Source organism: Sceloporus occidentalis, unplaced genomic scaffold (genome assembly GCF_023333645.1).
Source record: "Sceloporus occidentalis isolate IW3139 unplaced genomic scaffold, rSceOcc1.0.p SCAF_1, whole genome shotgun sequence".
In the NCBI taxonomy this organism is placed as follows: Eukaryota; Metazoa; Chordata; class Lepidosauria; order Squamata; family Phrynosomatidae; genus Sceloporus; species Sceloporus occidentalis.
The window spans coordinates 26614350-26633616 of NW_028316981.1; the positions used below are offsets into that span (position 1 = coordinate 26614350).

The 19267-nt window shown below is 40.7% G+C and overlaps 2 protein-coding genes across 5 annotated transcripts in view; both read left to right on the forward strand.

Moving 5' to 3' along the window:
- The window catches only part of RPP14 (ribonuclease P/MRP subunit p14), a 58936-nt gene extending 47474 nt beyond the window's left edge, over window positions 1-11462 (forward strand). The window contains exons 1-7 of one of the 4 annotated variants that reach the window (XM_089493831.1): window positions 1240-1326; window positions 2381-2482; window positions 5720-5832; window positions 5949-6033; window positions 6825-6901; window positions 7544-7622; window positions 11374-11462. In XM_089493831.1, coding sequence (XP_089349957.1) covers window positions 5732-5832; window positions 5949-6033; window positions 6825-6901; window positions 7544-7622; window positions 11374-11430 — 399 coding nt within the window. In that variant the 5' untranslated portion in view covers window positions 1240-1326; window positions 2381-2482; window positions 5720-5731 and the 3' untranslated portion in view covers window positions 11431-11462. Of the gene's footprint in view, window positions 1-1239; window positions 1327-1410; window positions 1474-2380; window positions 2483-5719; window positions 5833-5948; window positions 6034-6824; window positions 6902-7543; window positions 7623-11373 lie in introns of those variants that run through there. The other 3 variants (XM_089493859.1, XM_089493932.1, XM_089493868.1) reach the window with 3 other exon arrangements.
- Window positions 11463-11471: 9 nt separating this feature from the next.
- On the forward strand, window positions 11472-12214 carry HTD2 (hydroxyacyl-thioester dehydratase type 2). The gene has a single exon (XM_089493719.1). The coding sequence runs from the start codon at window positions 11472-11474 to the stop codon at window positions 11994-11996; it is 525 nt and encodes a 174-aa protein (XP_089349845.1). The 3' UTR covers window positions 11997-12214.
- Window positions 12215-19267: the final 7053 nt, after the last annotated feature.

The window sequence follows — 19267 nt, forward strand, 5'->3', positions numbered from 1 at the left end:
GTCCTCCGGCGCAACTCTGATGGAAGTTGACCATAGAGTTGTGCTGGAGAAACTAGAAGTTCCTAGAAAAAACACTTCTCTAGGCATTTGCAGGTCCTCCAGCATGATTCTGTGATCTACTTCTGGCAGATGTTGACCATAGAATTGCAATGGAGGACCTGGAGATTTCTGGAAAGGTGTTCTCTTTGGTTAAAAGAATAGGTTAAATGAAGAGTCATGGAGCAATTCTCTGGACACTTGGGCGCGTTACAGACCGCCCAAAACAGGCGGTCTCACGCAGCTGCCGGTTGCTGCGTCCGGGAACCGCAGCAGCCAAACGCGTGGTTCCCAGGCGCAGCAAGAAAGAAGTGCCAAAATGGCGCTTCTTCCTGGGCCCTGGAAGTGGTGCAGCAAGGCGTGAGGTGCGCACTCGCGGCGTCACTTCCAGCGTGCGACGTCTGGACGCTGTGCGTCCGTGACATCAAAATGGCGGCGCCCATCTGTATGCGACGCTGGTGCCATTTTGACGCACTCGTTACGCACAAGGGGCAAGGCGCATCAGGAAGCGCCGCCCCTCGCGCGTAATGACAGTGCCTCTATGGACCCATCTGTAACATGCCTTGAAGATCATCACTGCCACCGGAGTTCATGGCTGTGGGTTTAGGCGCCTCAACATATAAAGACGCCAGTTCAACTAACTGTTGGTGGGAAATCAGGGAGGTTTGACACCTCTGTAACTGCCATGGCTGAATGATATGGGAGTCTGGGATCTGTAGCTCTCTGACAGGGGAGACTAAAGCTCTTCACAAAACTACAAATCCCAGAATCCCACAGCATTGAGTCAAGGGCAGTTTGACAATGGTTGAATGATATGGCATTCTGGGATCTGTAGCTCTCTGACAGAGGAGGCTAAATCTCTTCACAAAACTACAAACCCCAGAGCACTGAGTCATGACAGTTTGACACCACTATAATGGCTGAAATGATAGGGCATTCTGGGATCTGTAGTTCTCTAACACCCGCCTAGGAACCCTGACTAGATGGCAGAGGAAAAATGGCGCCCTGAGAAAAGGCAGAAAGAGAGAGAACTACCAGCCACCCTATTGGCTGAGGCCGCTTAACGACTAACCAACCACAGCGCCCACAGGCCCTGACCAATCGTATTCGTCGTATGTCGTTCGCATTCCTTTACTGAGCCGCTGGTCACTCATGAGTCGGGCGCTGCCATTGGACAGAAGGGAGAGGTGGAGCCTCGCTAATAGGCCTGTGGGCAATTCTGTCCTTTCGATTCGCCCTGCGTCCTTTCGGCGCATGCGCAAGAGAGAGGCAGCCTCAAGTGAGCGTGAGGCAAGGCTGTTTGTTTTGGGGGGTATTGCTGTTTGAGAGGGTGGCTTCTGTTTTTTTTACCTTCGGACTACAACTCCCATAATCCTAAGCAACAAGCGCCCTTGGGAGGGGATTCTGGGAGATGTAGACCAAAAAGAAGAACCTTTTGTGGGTTTGTGAGGAGGGAGGCTTTCTTAGGTCCGAAACACACTGCAGAAACAATCCAGTGTGAGACCGCTTTAACTGCCCTGGCTCAGTGCAATTAGAGAATTCTGGGAAATGTAGTTTTGTGAGACTTTTAGCTTCCTCTCACCAAAGAGAGAGAGCTTTGGTGCCACAATAAAACTACAAACCCCTATGTGAAGTTTATGGTTTTTATGTGCCACAACATACTAATAAAAATAACTATATTAAAACTACAAATCCCAAGATTCCTTAGCACCAAACCAGGTCTCAAACTGGATTATTTCTGCAGTGGAGATGTAGTCACATTAATGGTATTTTATGGAAATAGGACACTTGGTGAATTTTATGATGCTGGTTGTTGTTGTTGTTGTTGTTGTTGTTGTTATAGTAATGATAATAGGATGGCAGGCCATTGCTGGCCAAAAGAGGGGCAAAGCACCCAGCCTTTTGTATCATTAGGAAATGGGATTTATGTCCCTGCCTGAATATACTTGTACTCACACTAGAGAAATAATCCAATCCGCTCCAGGACCCACAACAAACTACAATTCCCAGAATTCCACAGCAGTGAGCCATTTTTTTACTGTTGTAATCCACTTGGGTTCCTTGAGATTAAGCGGAATATAAATAAATTACATTATTATATTATTATGGCATTTAAACCGGATTATTTCTCCAGTTTGAATACATTTGAGGATTACAGTAATGCTGCCTGATACCATTGAGATTGGTAATAAAAGCCATCCTTCGAAACAAGGGAGAGGCAAGCCCTTGAAACCAAGGAACATGTGCTTTTTCCAGAGTCTGATTAATAGGGATTTACATTCGGACCTCATCCTCCCAATTTCTCAGAGATAATGACAATATCTTACACTTCTGTTGCTTGCAGGTGCTGATTCTGCTGTAACGTATAAAGTGGATAAATTCTGAACAGCAGCAGTTAAAACATGAAGAGCTACGATTAGTGCCAGAGAACGGATGGCATAGAAAGGTATTTTTACTAACTGCTATATGTAGAATCATAAATAATAGTAATAATAATAATAATAATAATAATAATAGCTTTATTTTTACCCCACCTCTCTGTTGAAGACAATCAAGGTGGCTTACAATTAAAACAAGAACATACATACCACATATCCCTAGCATTCCCTCCCTCCACTAAAACATCAATTAAACAGATTGAACATTAAATCATAGAATTGTAGAGTTGGAAGAGATCCCAAGGGCTATCCAGTTCAACCCCATTCTGCCATGCAGGAACTCACAATCAGAGCTTCCCCAACAGATGGCCATCCAGTTTAAAGACCTCCAAGGAAGGACTCCACCATACTCCAAGGCAGCATTTTCCACTGTTGAACAGCTCTTACTCTCAGGAAGATCCTCCTAATGTTGAGGCGGAATCTCTTTTCCTGGAGCTTGCATCCATTGTTCCGGGTCCTGTTCTCTGGAGCAGCAGAAAACAAGCTTGCTTCATCCTCAGTATGGCACCCCTTCAAATACTTAAGCAGGGCTATCATATCACTTCTTAACCTTCTCTTATCCACGCTAAACATACTCCATAGGTCTCTCCTCATAGGTCATGGTTTCCAAATGTCTATTTGAAACTTTTAATTCTCAACATACTGTATAAGCTTATGTTTTAAGTAATTTATACTGTTTTTATACTGGTAGAATTCAGAGATATAGCCGTGTTAGTCTGTAGAATCAGTACATAGAGAGATCGTGTAGCGCCTGAAAGAAGGAAGTTGGCAGCATGAGCTTTCCTAGACTTCGGTCTACATCCTCAGATTCTTATACTGAAGTCTACAAAAGCTCATGCTGCCAATTTCTTTCAGTTAGTCTCAAAGGCACTACAAGATTTCTCTATGTTTTTATACTGTAATTTTATACTGTTTTAATCTAATGTGATTCTTAAATTTTGTAAATGGTATCTTCTTTTATTGGTCTATGACTGTAAATTTCTAATAACAACAGTAATACTTCAGAGTCAGAGATTTCGGAGGTTGTTGTTGTTGTTGTTGTTAACTGTCTTCAATTCAACATCTGCCATGCCAACCCTATAAAGGAGAGACCTGAGCGGCCGTGCTCAGATTATTTATGTATTTATTTATTTATATAGCACTGTAGTATTACGATGTATCAGATATTTAAAGTACCTCATATTCATTATACAGTTGTGATCTTTAGAGTTTGTATAAAGATTTCCGATTTAAAACACCTTGTATTCATTATGGGGTTGTAATCTTTGCAAGAACTTTTAAGTAAATATTATTATTATTATTAAACTTTATTTCTAGAGCGCTGTAATTATACACAGCGCTGTACAAAGTCGGTAAAATTAAGGAGTATATAAATGCCTGCACAAGGCGTACACTCTAAGATAATAACAATTAAATAGAGAAATAGATAAAATTACCATGTAGAAAAGAAAAGACAAATTAAAAACATCACATATAAAAGCAGATCACATCACATCACATCCAACATTATCAGACAGCCAGATGACAATCACAAATTCCCTGAGAACGCTTCCCTAAACAATATGGTTTTCAGCTCAGCCTTAAAGCTGGTTAAGGAAGTGATGAGCTGTGCATGCAGAGGAAGAAGATTCCAGGAATCTGGTTACAGTAGTCTAGGTTACAGGAGGTTACAGTAGTCTAGTCATGAGACCACTAGGGCATGGACCAGTGTTTTTGCGGTACAAGCTGAGAGATATGGACTGATTTTGGCTTCTGTTACGTTCCGTATTAAAGAAGGGCTTGAGCCGGTGAGAGAATAGCTTGTCAAAGGATACCTACTGGATGTGGGATTAATGATAAGGGCAGGGTTCAAACCAGGGATTTGATTGTAGCTCAGTCTCTTAAACTGCCACCAGGGCAACAATATCTACAAGCCCACATAACCTTTCTTGCAGACATATGCCTGTGGTAGTCATTTGTGGACAAAAGAAAACAAAAATGTTTGCAAAGTTTAGTAGCATAAAAAGGTGGTTTATATCAGTTCAGACTATTTATCTATTTAACCCAGTGTTTAAGTACATCTTCAGGGTTTCAACCAGTGGTCTTTTATATCAGCTTCTAGTTGATCCCAGTGAATGACCTGAGGCACTGATTATCTCTGCTTTCTGTCCAGTTCCCAAAGGTTGGTTCTTCCCAAATAATTCTTACTTGGCAGGGACAGCTTGTTTACAGGCCTGGGGTGTCATGCTCAGAAGCTTGTGTTTCCAAGGAGAAAATAGTGTATGCTTTGAGATCTGTAATTCCTTTGGGTAATAAATAGGCAAATGGTTTGGGGCCTTGATACTTATAGTGACACCTTCCTCTATATATGTCTGCCTGTCTGTATGAGGGCAATTCTCTGTATTTCATCAGTAGAGTCAAAACACTGTCTAAAGTAGTGGGAAACAGCTTGTGGCATCCAAGCTGTAAAATGACTTCTGAAGATATGATTGATGCCAACTCTGGGTTCATTACAGCACTGAATAAAATCCTGTTTATTAACGTTTGTGGGATTTAGAGCCTGAACACACCAACACAATACACAATGTTTAGGGACGTTGTGAGGGCGTGGCATTTTGACGCTTCTTTTTGGGCCGGAAAAACGCCATATTGGGGCTGCATCATACAGTTGCCACGGCCCTGATTCAGTGCTCAAAGGGACAGCATCAAGGCCCTCCCCTTTAGGACCATCTGTACTGGCCCTTAATTGATCTGTTCTAAAATATACATTCAAATGGTTCTAAACTGTTTTTACCTTTTAAACTCTTGCAACTTATTAAATTCAATATATTTGTAGTCTCTTTAAATTATTTTTAATGTTTCAAATTGTTTTAAACTGCTTAAATCAATTCTACTTGCATGCAGTCTTGAGATCTTTTGATATAAAGTAGGGTATGAGTATTTTAATAAGTAAACCATCAATGAATACATGGTGCTGTGGGCTATATTTCAGGTAAAGGAGCTGGCAAAACTATTTCTGAGTATTCCTTGCCTAAGAAAACCCTATGGAATTCATGGGGTCACCTTAAATCGACAGAGGACTTGAAGGGACATACATACATAAATACATTTAATAAATAAATAAACTTGAGAGAATGACAGATGTTATTAGACATCATACCAGCACTTTATTCCATACTTTTTTGTAAGCAAAAGTAACATTTGACTATAATTGCAATTTGTGATTTTGAGAGTAGGCTTTGATATGTTCTGTTTTCCATTTTTAGAATTTGGCTAAGATGATTGAATGCGATGATGAAAGTAACGGCTTCAAGCCTACTTCCTACGAAAGAATAGTTCTCAAGAATGTTTCTGAATATCATTATCTGAAGATCCATCTGTAAGTTCAAGTTCCAAATTTTCATATCCCCCCCCATTCACCTCTGAAGGTTTTTGTGTAGCATATTATGTTTATGATATATGATAATTATTAACAAGACTCACAATAAATTTTAGGGAATTCCAAGAAGCTGACATTAGCCTGAATGCTGTCGAGTTCAAGCAACTCATCATCTCCGCTCTGAAACGTTTACATGGAGAGGTATGTTGTTGCTGTTTTTGTGGTTGAATGCTTGTTATTGTGAGATGAAAAGCTGTGAATTCTTTCCTATTTCTGATTAACTATATGAAGAGAGAGAATCGTTTGGCCCTCCCAGTGTTTGTTGGACTGCAAGACCCACCCACCGTAGCCAGAAAAAGCCAGTGTGAGAGCTGTGCTGGGAGTTGTGGTTCAACAGCATCAGGAGAACTGCTTGATTCACACTTTTGAAATATTGGCTCAAGGAAAATTAGATAGTGGGGTAACTGAAAGAGCGCCTGATTTAATTGGGTCCCAGCTGAAAAGAAGGATTGCGTCTGTAGAATTGCAACTCAGTTTGCTGTTAGCTGTGGCCTTTAAACCTGAGACAACCTGCAGCTGTTTAGAAAACCTGACCATGTACTGCTCTTTACTTCAACTAGGATATTGCAACAGTTTCTCCCACTGTTAAAGGGCTGAGACATTGCAGTAGTAATAAGGGAAGGGAAAGAGCAGTGGGGAAAATTCAAATCAATATTCATTAAGGCTTATGTAGTTCCTTCCTTTCTGGTGTCCCTTACCACATACATTCTTTGTATATCCTGCTTGTTTGAATTTGGACTGAAATGTGTTTGAAAGAAATCTAATCCTTCTCTGTTTAGCTTGATCTACTTACCAAGCTTGTAATGATGTCTGTACACTTGGTATGGTGTTTAAATGTGGGAATGCAACTTAAGTTGCCAGGAGGGTTTTCTTTATTCTTGTGTTAGAGTGTTAAACTTACTTTTTAGTAACAGTAACACATTTCCTTTTAGGTTGGAGCAGCTTTGCCTGTTGATGTATTGACTTATGAAGAAAAAAACTTGTCTGCAATACTTAGAGTACCTAATAGGTAAGAAATGTTGAATATGCATTCTTGGCAAGCTTTGTCATATAAAGCAAGACTCTCTAATAATTGAAATGAATATAGTCATTGTATGTTTATCCAAGATATCAGAAGCCTGGATGATCTATGTAGTACTGATTCCACTCAACTGTATGAGTGTCATCTAATAATCATTTTGGGTCCATAGCTCTTCTTTCACAAATTGTTTTATTGCTCTTTCCAAGTTTATGATTGGAAAAATATTTCAAATTCCAAGAAGCCAGGCTTCAGTACTTAGTAGTCCGCATTCACTATGCTAACAATAAGCAAACAGATTCCAGTGCAGTATTCAAACTTCTGAAAACCAGAGGTTTCTTGGGATTTTTCCAGTCCTATGCAAGGGCATGTCTTATACAGTAAGAGAGAGTTTGTCGTGTTAGGGTAGCATTAATTGTGCAGCGTTAATAAATCAGGTTTGCTCAGTTTGTTCTGATTGATCATCATAAAATGTGTATCAGACAGTTTTAGCAATGCAAGGTTATAGATCTTACTGAATGAGGCTGCAGGATTAGTAATCTTTATTTTTACTTATCATGTCATGTTTTTTCTTGTTTTACTCGAGTGTCCTGGTAATTTTCATTAATGTACTTAATTCTATCATTTGTACAGTGGCTTAGTAAAGCTGTGGAGTGCTCTGACATTGCTTGGTTCCTATCAGAACAGAAATTGTGCTTTCAGGGTAGTACAGGTAAGCATTAAGAAAATATTCAGTCAGTCTAGCCTATATTATAAAACCATATAGCAGTGCAGCCCTATACATGTCTATTCAGAAATAAATCCCAATGATTTCTGTGTGGTAACCCCAAAATAGGGTTGATGCCTAAAGATAGAGGGAGATGTCTTTGTGATATCTGCTCACTTCACAGTTTGTTTAGTATTTGTTTATGACTTGTGTATAGTAGATTATATTTGGGTGATCTATTTCTAACATTTGCTGGAGTGGCCGAAAATAATTAGTGACCAGTAGCATAACGTATAAATAAGGAATTTCTAGGAAGGATTAACATTTTGAGAAACATATTCTAGCTTTCCTTGTAAATATTTAACATTTTGAGATATGTACTATAGCTTTTTCATAATGAAACAATTGGAGTAGTTTCATTTCTGCCCTCTAACACTAACAATTCCAGGTAGCTACAGTTGGTTTTCTGGGTGGAGCAACTGATATATTGTTGGACCTGTGGTTCTCGTCTACTAGTACAAATAGCATCAGTAGGACACAGGACCATTCTAGGTGTGATGCAGGAAGTTCATAACAATTACTAAGCATTTGTTCTTCCTTAATCCTTACATCATCCTATAAGTGTAACATGCTGTCTCCTCCTGACCTTACCCACCAGAGATTATCCATTTGTGACCCTTTGACATGCAGGTAGCAGCTTTAAATAATCAGTGTTTCTTCTAATCTCCTGTCCACCAGTGAGCGTCACTGATATGTTGCTTCCTGCCAAAGACTACCAATTATGTTTCTGTCTCTGTTTTATGGTAAACATAATAAACACATAAATGTTCTGATAAATGATTTGGTAAATATAATAACACAATATCTGTAAACACAATGTCTGTAAACATATAAATTCCAGACTTCCTGGAAAACAATTAGGCTTTTCATTTTTATCACTGTGGAGCCTAGGTTGTTTGTTAGAGTGATTGTTGGGACATAACATGAGAGACATTGATTTGGTTCATTCATTTATGCTGATTCGTTTGCGTTCTGTTTCATACAGTTTGGTTAGTTGCATTTCATTGTCTCCACTACAAACTTACTGATCAAAGTTCAAAGCTTAGTTAATGCCCTTGTTTGCTTAATAGGCTTGGCTGTTGCCCAGGAACATTCAGCTGGTAGAAATATGTTTATTATACTGTGTTCATCTTAGTCAAGATCTCTTTGTTTGAGATTGATTTGAAAAATAGCACCTTTGTGTGTTTTGATGAAATAATGTGGAATTGTATTTTTTAAAATCTTTTGTCTGTTTAATATACTGTACTTTTATGTCTCAATGTACATTTCCTTTGATTCTTACTATAGACAGATGAGATAGAAATTAAATAACGCATAAATAAACCTTATTGCCCAACTTTGGAAGAACCTCATCATGCTATAAGTGTTTGGTTCTTTCTATGTTACTTTGCTAATGTAGTTATAGAGCCAGCATGTTGTATTGATTTCAGTTTTGCACTAGGACTCTCAGAGACCAGGATTCAAATCCCCATTTAACCTTAGAAACCCATTGGATGACCTTAGGCAAGTTACACTTTCTCAGAGGAAGGCAATGGCAGACCCCTTCTGAACTAGTCTTGCAAAGAAACCCCCATGGTAGGTTTGCCAAAAATCACAAATGACTTGAGGGCACATTGCAACAACAGTACATTTTTACTTCAGTCATTCTGAAGTCACCTCTTACAAAAATGATCTCCCCTCTCCTCACTGCCTTACATTTGTCCTGGACCACCTTCTAAATGTAAACCACTAGTTACCTGTCACGATCGACTAATTTTACTTGAATTCTGATAGAATAAGATAATCCTGAAGAATGTTGAGGATGCATTATAGTGTTGTTGCCCATTTTTAAGTGCTCCAGAAGATGCACTTAAAGTAATTAAAATGGGATGGACCATAGGGCCATGGTTTGTTGTGACATGCAAACCTAGCATGGCTGGCTTATCTTTTCTCTGATAATCCAGAGTTCATTTAAGCATTTATTCTCTAGCTCACTGGGAGGAAAATAAGCCAGAGAGCTGGCTCACTGTTGAGTTCTCATACCACAGTGTATAAAGCATAGACTGAAAGATCCACTGTTACAGGCTTTGGGTTTTATTTATCCAAAATATTTTTTTTTGCAAACGTTAGGGCCTAGAAGTCTTTATATTGAAAGAAAGGAAATAAGTATACTCAGTGATGGGTGTCTTCATAGAGCTAATAGCATATACCGGAGCCTGTTCCAGACATTCAGCCACATAACTATAAATATAAGATGGAATAAAGTAAAAGTGGGAGAGTCTAGCCAAGATAGAGAGAGAGAAACAGAAAAGTGTATTTAATTAGTGAAAGAAACTTTAATCATATTGGGTCATGTTTGATAGCAGGTAGCCAGACCAGTGACGTTCATCCAGCATTGGTAGAATATGAGGATCAGCAAATACAATATAAACAAAAGTGTATTTGCAGTTAATGTACAACAGTAAATCTCATTTCTAAATAGGTGATAATAAAAGACCAGTGAAATGCACTCATGATAGGTAGAGATGGAGGGGCTAGATATACTATATATGCTGACTCTGGCCCTGATAACTGGTCTCTTGATCACTTCCACCACTACTTAAGGCTCTTTTCTAACAGCTGCTGCTTATACTGTTCTTAAGAGGCTGGTAGGAGATAGTAAGCCTCCTTCCTAGATAACAGGCAGTGTAAAATATATATTTTCTGCTTGGATAAATGCCTGCTAGAGAAATGTATAACAGATGCATCTGTATTGACATATGGATTAATGTTTAGAGATGGCTGTGGAAATGTGTGGTTTCTTCCACAGATATCTTTTTTGAGATTTATAGTTCCACAAGTGATGAAATTGTATTTCTTAGTTGATGGATGACTGAGTTACATTGTGCAAAAGGCAGGATTCTTTGTAAATAAAAGTCAGTCTAAATTGTCTGTGTAAGTTATGAGCCTAGTGATGTCTGCAATAAATAGTAGTACTCCCAAGAGGAGTGGATGTCTGTAATTGAAAAGTAAATACATAGCCTAAAAGATTACCAGACATTGTTAAATATCCCAAAATTCCAATGCTTAAGGAATCCTTAAGGGAAGTGTTGATGTTAATCTACCTATCTGGATAATACTGTTGTTCACAAATTGGAAGCCCAGGTAACCAAACATTGACTAGGGGTAACTCCAGATAGATACAGGTTAGCTAAGAAACCTCAATGAAGCTGCAGTCTCTCAGAGAAAAGGGAGAAGGGTTGGGAACCACACCTGTTTCATAATGGTTTGTTTAAATACTGTTGAAAGCAGGAGCAAGCAGGCTCCAGTACAATGCTCGTCCCTATTAAGCCAGGGTTTCCATGGATCCCTGCTTTACTGTGACATGCAAGAACACTAGAACACAATGTTGAATAGTGTGTGATATGTCAGCCTCACTGATGTCTCTCATTTCTGCCCTTTAATCATAATGAATCAACTGTCATATTTGAGCATGAGTTGCTCAAATGTTGCTTTCTGCTAAAGCAGTAGTTCCCAAACTTTGGTCTTACAAGCATTTTGGACCAACTCCTAGCAGCCCTAGCCACTTCAGCTACCTTTTAGGAATTCTGGGAGCTTGAAGTCTAACATATCAGGAGGACCAAAGTTTGGGAACTGCTGTGCTAAAGGAATTGATTTGGCTACTAGTACCTTCCTGCTTCTGATTTACAAATATATTTGCATTTTCCTTTCTCCCTAGGCCTCTCCATTTCTTCTTGCATTAGCTGGGAACAGCAGAGAGCTGGTGCTAGATTAAATCCACAGAAAAGGCAACTGAATGAAAAAGAACTGTCCAAAATGTTGATACCATTGCCCAGATGCAGATTTTTGTCTCCGAGTCTCCAAGGATTGTTTCTCACAAAATCAGAAGCCATCACTGCATTCTTCACTCAACCCTACATTAAGCCTGTATGCATGCAAGTTGGAGACAAGACTGAGCTGACTAAGACTTTTACACAGAAGGATATTGTCACCTTTTCTGACTTAACAGGGGACACAAACCCATTACACCTAGATGAGGAATATGCAAGGAAGACAAGATTTGGCAGAACCATTGTACATGGGGTTTTAATCAATGGACTTATCTCTGCCATTCTAGGTACAAAAATGCCTGGGCATGGATGTGTTTTTCTTTCTCAGGAAATTAAATTTCCAAACCCTTTATATGCTGGAGAGGAGGTTTTGGCCTCAGCAGAAATTAAGAAACTGAAGAGAAGTCTTGCTTATATTTCAGTGTCATGTACAGTTGTAGAAAGTGGCAAGACTGTTATGGAAGGTACTGTTAAAGTCATGGTGCCAGAGGACCAGAAGTCCCAGATCTAACTCCATGGTGTATCATATTCTGGAGCAGAAGTCATGAGGAGTGGGTATATATCTGATTACTTAGAAGGATGAAGCATATTGCCAACAGTATAATTATACAAGACATGAAAAAATGTATCCTGTCTTTAACCATGTCTTGTAAACATTTTGTGTGGTCTTAACCCATCTTGCAAAATTTCTGAAATCCCAAATCAACTAAATTTGCTGGAAACTTGGAATGCTTTGTATTTCATTTTGACAATGCCCTCCTGTCTATAAAACTGTATTGAAAATACCTCTTATGAAGAACTGTGGGAAGCCCCAGAAAGCCTCTATCTGTTGTCCAGATAGAAATATTAAAAAGTATGTGAACTTTGAATTTTTAAAATTTGAGCTTATCTAATAGCCAGATCAACTGATGAAGAAAATGCAGAGCAATTATCTTGGTTTAGACCAGTGATTTGCAGTAGTTCTTCAATCAATAAACAGTGGCTCGGCAAATGTTTTGTGGAGATTCACAGGAAAGACAGATTGATGAGATTAACCCCAGACATTAATTGCTAGCATCTACTAATGAGAACTGCCACAGATAGATTTGTTCTCTATGGCCACATACAGACTGCCAAAATAAAGCTGCTTCGGGTCACTTTGGAGATATGCTGTTTAAATGATGCATGTGTTCTAAGAGTTCGGAAGCTGCACCAAAGCTGTGCTCCAATACTTAGGACTGGATCGTGGTTTTGGCACAGCTTCCAGACTCTTAGGACGCATGCTTCATTTAAACAGCTTACCTCCAAAGTGAACCGAAGCAGCTTTATTTTGGCCTGTCTGTATGGGGCCTAGGTGTACATTAAAGTCGCTCTTCTTCCTTAAACCATTTATGCTTTCACATCACCCTGTACAGGAGGATCTGCACTGTGACATGCTAAGACATGCTTGGTTTTTTTCCTGTATCTGCACATTGTTTGGGACATTCTCCAATAGAAACATATAATTACTTGATGAACAATTTTTTCTCTACCCCACATTCAGTCATTCCCTTTCCCTTTAAGGGTCTATGTATAAACCCCTGCCTTTATGGAGTATTTTTTGGTTGCCTTTGAACTCCTTGTTGTTTTGCATAGGAGTATAGCACTCAGACAAAGCCTGTACAGCAGGCTTCCCCAATTTCCAGATATGTTGGATTATAATCCCATCATTATTTATTTATTTTAAATATTGATATACCAGCAAACTGGCTATTTCTTCTTGGAGATTTACATTTATAAACACAATAAATAAAAATGTATTTTTCACAATACAAACAAGTAAATTGGCTCAAAAGTATTAGAATGTTAAAACAGCAAAATGTGAAAGAGACAGCAATAAAAAATTAATAAAACTTGAAGTAAAAATGAAGGACTGCCCACTAGAAGAGGAAGGTCAGTATCTAAATGCTACTAAAGATACCCTGTTGCTGTGCTAGTTAGAGATAATGGGGGCTATAGTCCAACATGTCTCAAAGGCACCAATTTGGGAAAAGATGGTGTCAATATGTTTAATAAGTTGAGGGCCTTTTGGATGCCCCCAGATAAATGCTAGTTATGAGGAAGAGGAGTTGTGAGACACAAGGTCACTCAATTTATGATTACTGAGTTCCTCTTCCCTTTGTTAGTCTCATTGTGACACCACCACCAACTCTTAAGCAAGAGAGCTTATAATAGATTTGATAGGCCCATTCATTCAACTTAGATAGGGAAATGGTTAGAAAACAAGCAAATAAAAATAGCCAAATAAAGTGTTCCTTGAGCAGGTACCTTCTTCAGTGGTTGCTTTGAATCAGGGAGGAGTTGTGTTGCTGGGCTGTAACTTCATCAGCCCAAACCAGCCTAGCCACTGGTGAGGAATGCTGGGAGATTCAGTTCCACCTCAGAAGGATTGCACAGTTCCAACTTCACATTTAGCTGGTAGTACAGAACTCTGGGCTGAAGACTTAATACACATATTTAAAATGTCCTTTATTCCTAACAATTTAATTAGGGTCAAGATTATGGTAGGATCCTAAATTCTCCATATCCTGTATCCTACCCATTTATTCTGTGGCCATTGGTTCAAATGTAAACATGAAGAAAGAAATCTAGCTGCCTTTTCTATTTTCCTAAAGCCAAAATCCTATCTGATAATGAGATCAGACTTGCATACCTCCCAATCTCTGGCCCCATAAGAGCTGGACTAATGAGGAATGACAGGCAACAGCAGTCATGCCTGTTCATACTTTGAATGCCCATGTTTGTTATTTCTAGAAAGAAAATCTAATGTACTCTGAAATATTTTTTTTCTGAAGTAGTGTAATCAGTTTTCTCTGAAGTATTTTTGGGCACTTATGGTTGATTGAGTCCATTAACTAGAAGGGATGAACATCAGGAAGAACTATGTTGTAAGTGCTTTGGTAATAAATTGCTTAGAACATTAGACTAGAAAACCATTTTAATCCAAAGTTAACAGCAATTGATGTTTGTAGCCAAGAAATTGGCATGCATATGCCTGGCCAAAGAGTTGCATGCTAGGATTCCCTAGCCTGAGATGTATAGAAAGTTCCTCTTTTAATTGGATATGAGTAGATAAATCCATCCAATTGATACTATCTCCTCTGACAAATATTGCTGTTGTCTGCTTTAGGATTGCTGTCCATTCATACCAAGCTGTTCCTTTTTGCTGGCTTCATCACTTTTGTTTGGAAACATAATCCAAAGTGTTTGTTGAACTGTTCTTTTTGGTTCCATTTCTGTCCAGCACTCGTGCTGAAATCTTTCCCACCCAGATTGCTTTTCTGAAATCACTGAAGCTGAAATCCAGTGGAACTGGAGTTCTTCAGGGAGCCCCATCACCTCTATTACCCAGATCCCCTACTGTTGCTAAAGCAGAGGCAGTGGATGCAGCAACCGAATGCCATTACTGATTTGGTTCAGAAAGTGCTGAAGCCCAGGGCCAGTGAACCAAATCGGTAAGGGCATTCATGGACTGTCCATTGCAATCTCTAGAAAGCAATTCTCTTGCTCAGTCTTATCTTGAAGTTCTTTTCCTATAGCATGGGTGGACAAAGTATAGTGGGCCCTTGGTTTCCACTGGGGTTTGGGTCCAGGACCCACCGTAGATACCAAAATCCATGGAAGTTAAAGTCCCATTAAATACAATGGATAGTAAAATGGTGTCTCCTATATAAAATGGCAAAATTAAGGTTTCCTTTTGGGAATTTTAAAAATATTTTCAAGCTGTGGATGCTTGAATTCGTGGATACAGAATCTGTGGATGCAGAGGGCCTACGGTCATCCGCATGTTGGACTGCAGCTTCTAGCATTCTTTTATCACTGACTGACTGTTAGGGCAGAAGGCAGTAGCAGTCCAACACAAGGACCACACTTTGCTCTATGAATATCATCTTTCATTAACTCTTCCCGTTTTGTGTGTGTGTGTATTTGTGTGTAAATGTGAGGGGGGGGGGGGGGAGAGATCTGGCTTGTTCAGAAGGTAGCTATTGGTTCGAAGGCCAGCTGCCCACTATGATTTACCAATTGAATTAGTGGAAGAGATTGTAGTCCATCTTCCCATTTGAGCTTCCTTCCTTGTTCCTTCCAAACCAGTGATCTTTTTTCCCTTTCATGTGAAACCCCTAGAGCAGTGATGGCGAACCTATGGCACGCGTGCCAGAGGTGGCACTCAGAGCCCTCTCTGTGGGCACACATGCTGTCACCCTAGCACAGAGTTTGCCAGAGTTTCTTACTAGAAAGCCAGAGAGATGTGACACTTCATAATAAATAAGTGGGGTCTCGGTTGCAGTTTGGGCACACGGTCTGTAAAAGGTTCACCATCACTGCCCTAGAGGAAATGGTTTGCATGGAAGATAAGGAAGATCAGTAGGAACCTAGGAATGAATCTACAAGGTGTGTGTGTGTGTGTGCATGTATGGAAAGTTACTTTTGCAAAGTATTAATGACACTGAGTAGGCAGATGGTCATACAAGTAGTATGTAGCAATAGCAACAGCAAGTACATTTCTGTACTGCTTACCTGAACTAAGCACTCCCTAGGTGGTTTACAAAGTGTTAGCCAATTGCCCCCAACAAGTTAGATACTCATTTGAGTGACCTATGGAAGGATGCAAGGCTGAATGTAATTGCAAAGTGCCTTAAACATTAGAAAAAAGGCATGCTTAAGTTTTGTTTTCCATGTGCCTTTGCTATAAACACAGAAACATTAAGTGGAAAAAAGTCTAAAGGTACACATCCTGAAACCATTATCACACAAGGCATCTTTTCATGCTACGGTGACATTGCAGACTACTATAAATCCCAGCAAGGAGAAGTTTTCTTGCTTTCTTAATTCTTGCTCATTTGTTCCATCACAACAATGTTGCATGGCAGCCCTCAGGGGCATATTAAAAACCCTTTGAGAGAATGATCATTAGAAAACTCCCAGTATCACATGTATCAGATAAAGTCATTAAGGTAATGCTTTGGCTGGGTGTGTAATTGCTTCTTCTATATATAATTGTATCCTTCATTGTTCTGCCAGGACCACTAGATGTGGAGGTTGAAATTTGCTGAAGGATTGGAGTGATAGTACAATATTAGAGAGGAACTGAGCATATAAAGCAATTTCTGTGGAGGGTGGTGTGCTTGAGTGTGGGGATGAGACCAATACCAGTAAACATGCGCTGGTATAGCTGTTCCCCAGGCAGAGGGGCAGCTGTCTTTAAAGTTCTAAATCCAAACTAGGTTTTTGTTGCTAACTGCCCTTGAGTTGACTTTGACTCATGGTGACCCTGTGGATGAGACATCCAGCTAAGACCCCTTGTTCTCAACCTCTCTGTTCAGGTCTTGCAGGTCCTATGTCCTCCCTGATCAGGGTGACCATGTCCTAGTTGCCAAGGAGGACAAGGCACTGGAAAATGCTGGACATTGGAGAAAAATTGAGGACATTCCCAAAGTAACGCTAAAACCCTTTATAAAAATATAAATGCATGCTTCTTAGCCGTGCTCCAAATGGAGGACATTTTGAAATTCCTGGACAGAAGGCTGAAATGTAGGACACGTCATGGAAAGGGAAGATGTTTGGTCACCCAGTCCCTGATGGAGTCTAACCATCTGGCATCTTCCTCTCTTTCTACTGCTTTCCATGTTTCCTAGCATCATTGTATTTTTTTAAACTTTATTATAAAGTACAAAATATATATGCAGAACAGAAACACACTCATATATATAGACACACAAACAAATAGACTATTAAGACAGGACTTCCAAGGACCTAGCTTTTTATACATAGACCATACTCTCAGCAGACTTCCTAATAAAGTGATCCTTAAACTCAGAATTAGGGTTGCCATGTCCCGCCCCCTGGCGGGACAATCCCGCTTTTTTACCAGGCGGGGGCGCCCCGTCCCGGTTTCTTCCTGGACCCGGGATTGCCCCGGGTCCACTTCTGCTGCTGGTGCCAGCAGCAGCTGTGCTGGCTGTTGTGCACAGTGTTTACGCAGCGCGCACAGCATGCCACCGCTACCGAGGCTGTCACCGCCGCGGCCCTTGTGCCAGCTGGCAGCTTCCTGTAGCCCTGCGCACGCCTGCAGGGCCACGCGCAGGGCTAAATAGGAGGAGTTTCTCCTCCTGGGACTGGCTGGCCAATGGCTGCTGGCAGGGGGCAGGCTGTCGGAGCTCCAGTCTGCCCCCATTGGCCAGCCAGCCTCCAGAGGAGGAGCTCCTCCTCTAGTCCCCATGTGGGCTGGCCCAGGCCTGGTGAGGGTGCAGGGGCCAGCAGAGGAGGAGGAGGAGGGAGGAAGGAAGGAGGAGGAAGAGGTAGCAGGAGAAGGAAGGAGGAGGAGGTAGCAGAAGGAGGGAGGAGGAGGAGGAGGTGGTAGCGGGAGGAGGTAGAGGAAGAGGGAGGAAGAGTAGCAGGAGGAGGAAGAAGAAGAGGGAGGAAGAGTAGCAGGAGGAAGAAGAGGAGGAAGAAGAAGAGTAGCAGGAGGAGGAGGAGGAGTTCCATTCCATTTGTACAGGTCTGCTTTGTTTTAACAATGATAGTGGTGATGATGATGATGATGATATTAGTCAGTTTCTGAGGCATGCACTCACTCTTTCTGAAGGTGAGACAGTGTGACTTTCCAAAGTGCATTTCTATGTATTTTCGGTACTTTTAATGCTAAAAGGTCTGCTTTAACAATGATGATGATGGTGATATTGATATCAGCCACCTTCTGAGGCATGGCCAATGTAAGTTGCTCTGATTTTTACAAACTCATGCACAGTGAAGAAAAACCATAGTCCCTTGACCAAGTACACACTTCTGAGAAGTATAGTTGGTGCAAGACACCTGAAACCGAGGGCAAATCCACTTCTTGTTAAACCACCTTGACATGTTCAATATGCATAGCCATGTTCACCCATTTTCAGTGTGAAACCCAAAGAGTTTGGTTATGCAATAAGCCTCTGAAATATGCAAGAGGCCATGTTAAAATAAAGCCATGTTCAATGCTGAAATGTGCTGTTTGGAATGGAGGGGGGTGGTTTGGCCAGAAAGGGAAGTACATTTCTGCCATCTGTGTAGGAATAATGCCAAAATGTCCTCCATTTTGATCATGCCTAAGAAACACGCATTTATATTAACATTTTTTAAAAATCATCAAATTTTTTTGTGTGTCCTCCACTTTAAAAAGATGTCCTACATTTGAAAATGTTGTCCTACATTTGTTCCAGTTTCGAGGTCCTGCCTTATGGCAACCCTACACAGAATTAACTTTAAGTTTGTCATAATAAAGATAAGTGTGCCATCCACTGATGTTATTAACCCCTTCTAAATAGAGCAATTCTTTATCTTTCAATAATACGAATGTGCCAGGCATCTGGGAAAGGTACTGCAAGCTTCCCGCTGTCCCCTTTCAGGTCTGAGAGGGCTGCTGGCTGAGCAGAGGTGGTGGCAATGGTGGCCATGGACTCCGTTTCCTTCTGGGGAAAGTAAGGAGTCCATTGCTGCTACAACCTGGAAGGGGTTGCTGGGTGACAACAACACCCCACCTCCACCAGCAGCCACAGTGGATGAACAGTAGAAGTGCCTTGGCTGCTGGAAAGGGGGCAGAGAGTGAGCACCCCATTGTGTGTTCACCCCATCTGATGGTGTTGCCTGCTGCCATCCACACATCCCTAGTGACACCACTGAGGTGGGCAAGAGTGCAGAAAGGACAGCAAGTGTCCCACCCTGACTGCTGCCACTTCTCCATCTCTCCCTCTTGCTCTCTCCCCAGGGATGCTCATCCTGTGGTGGCAA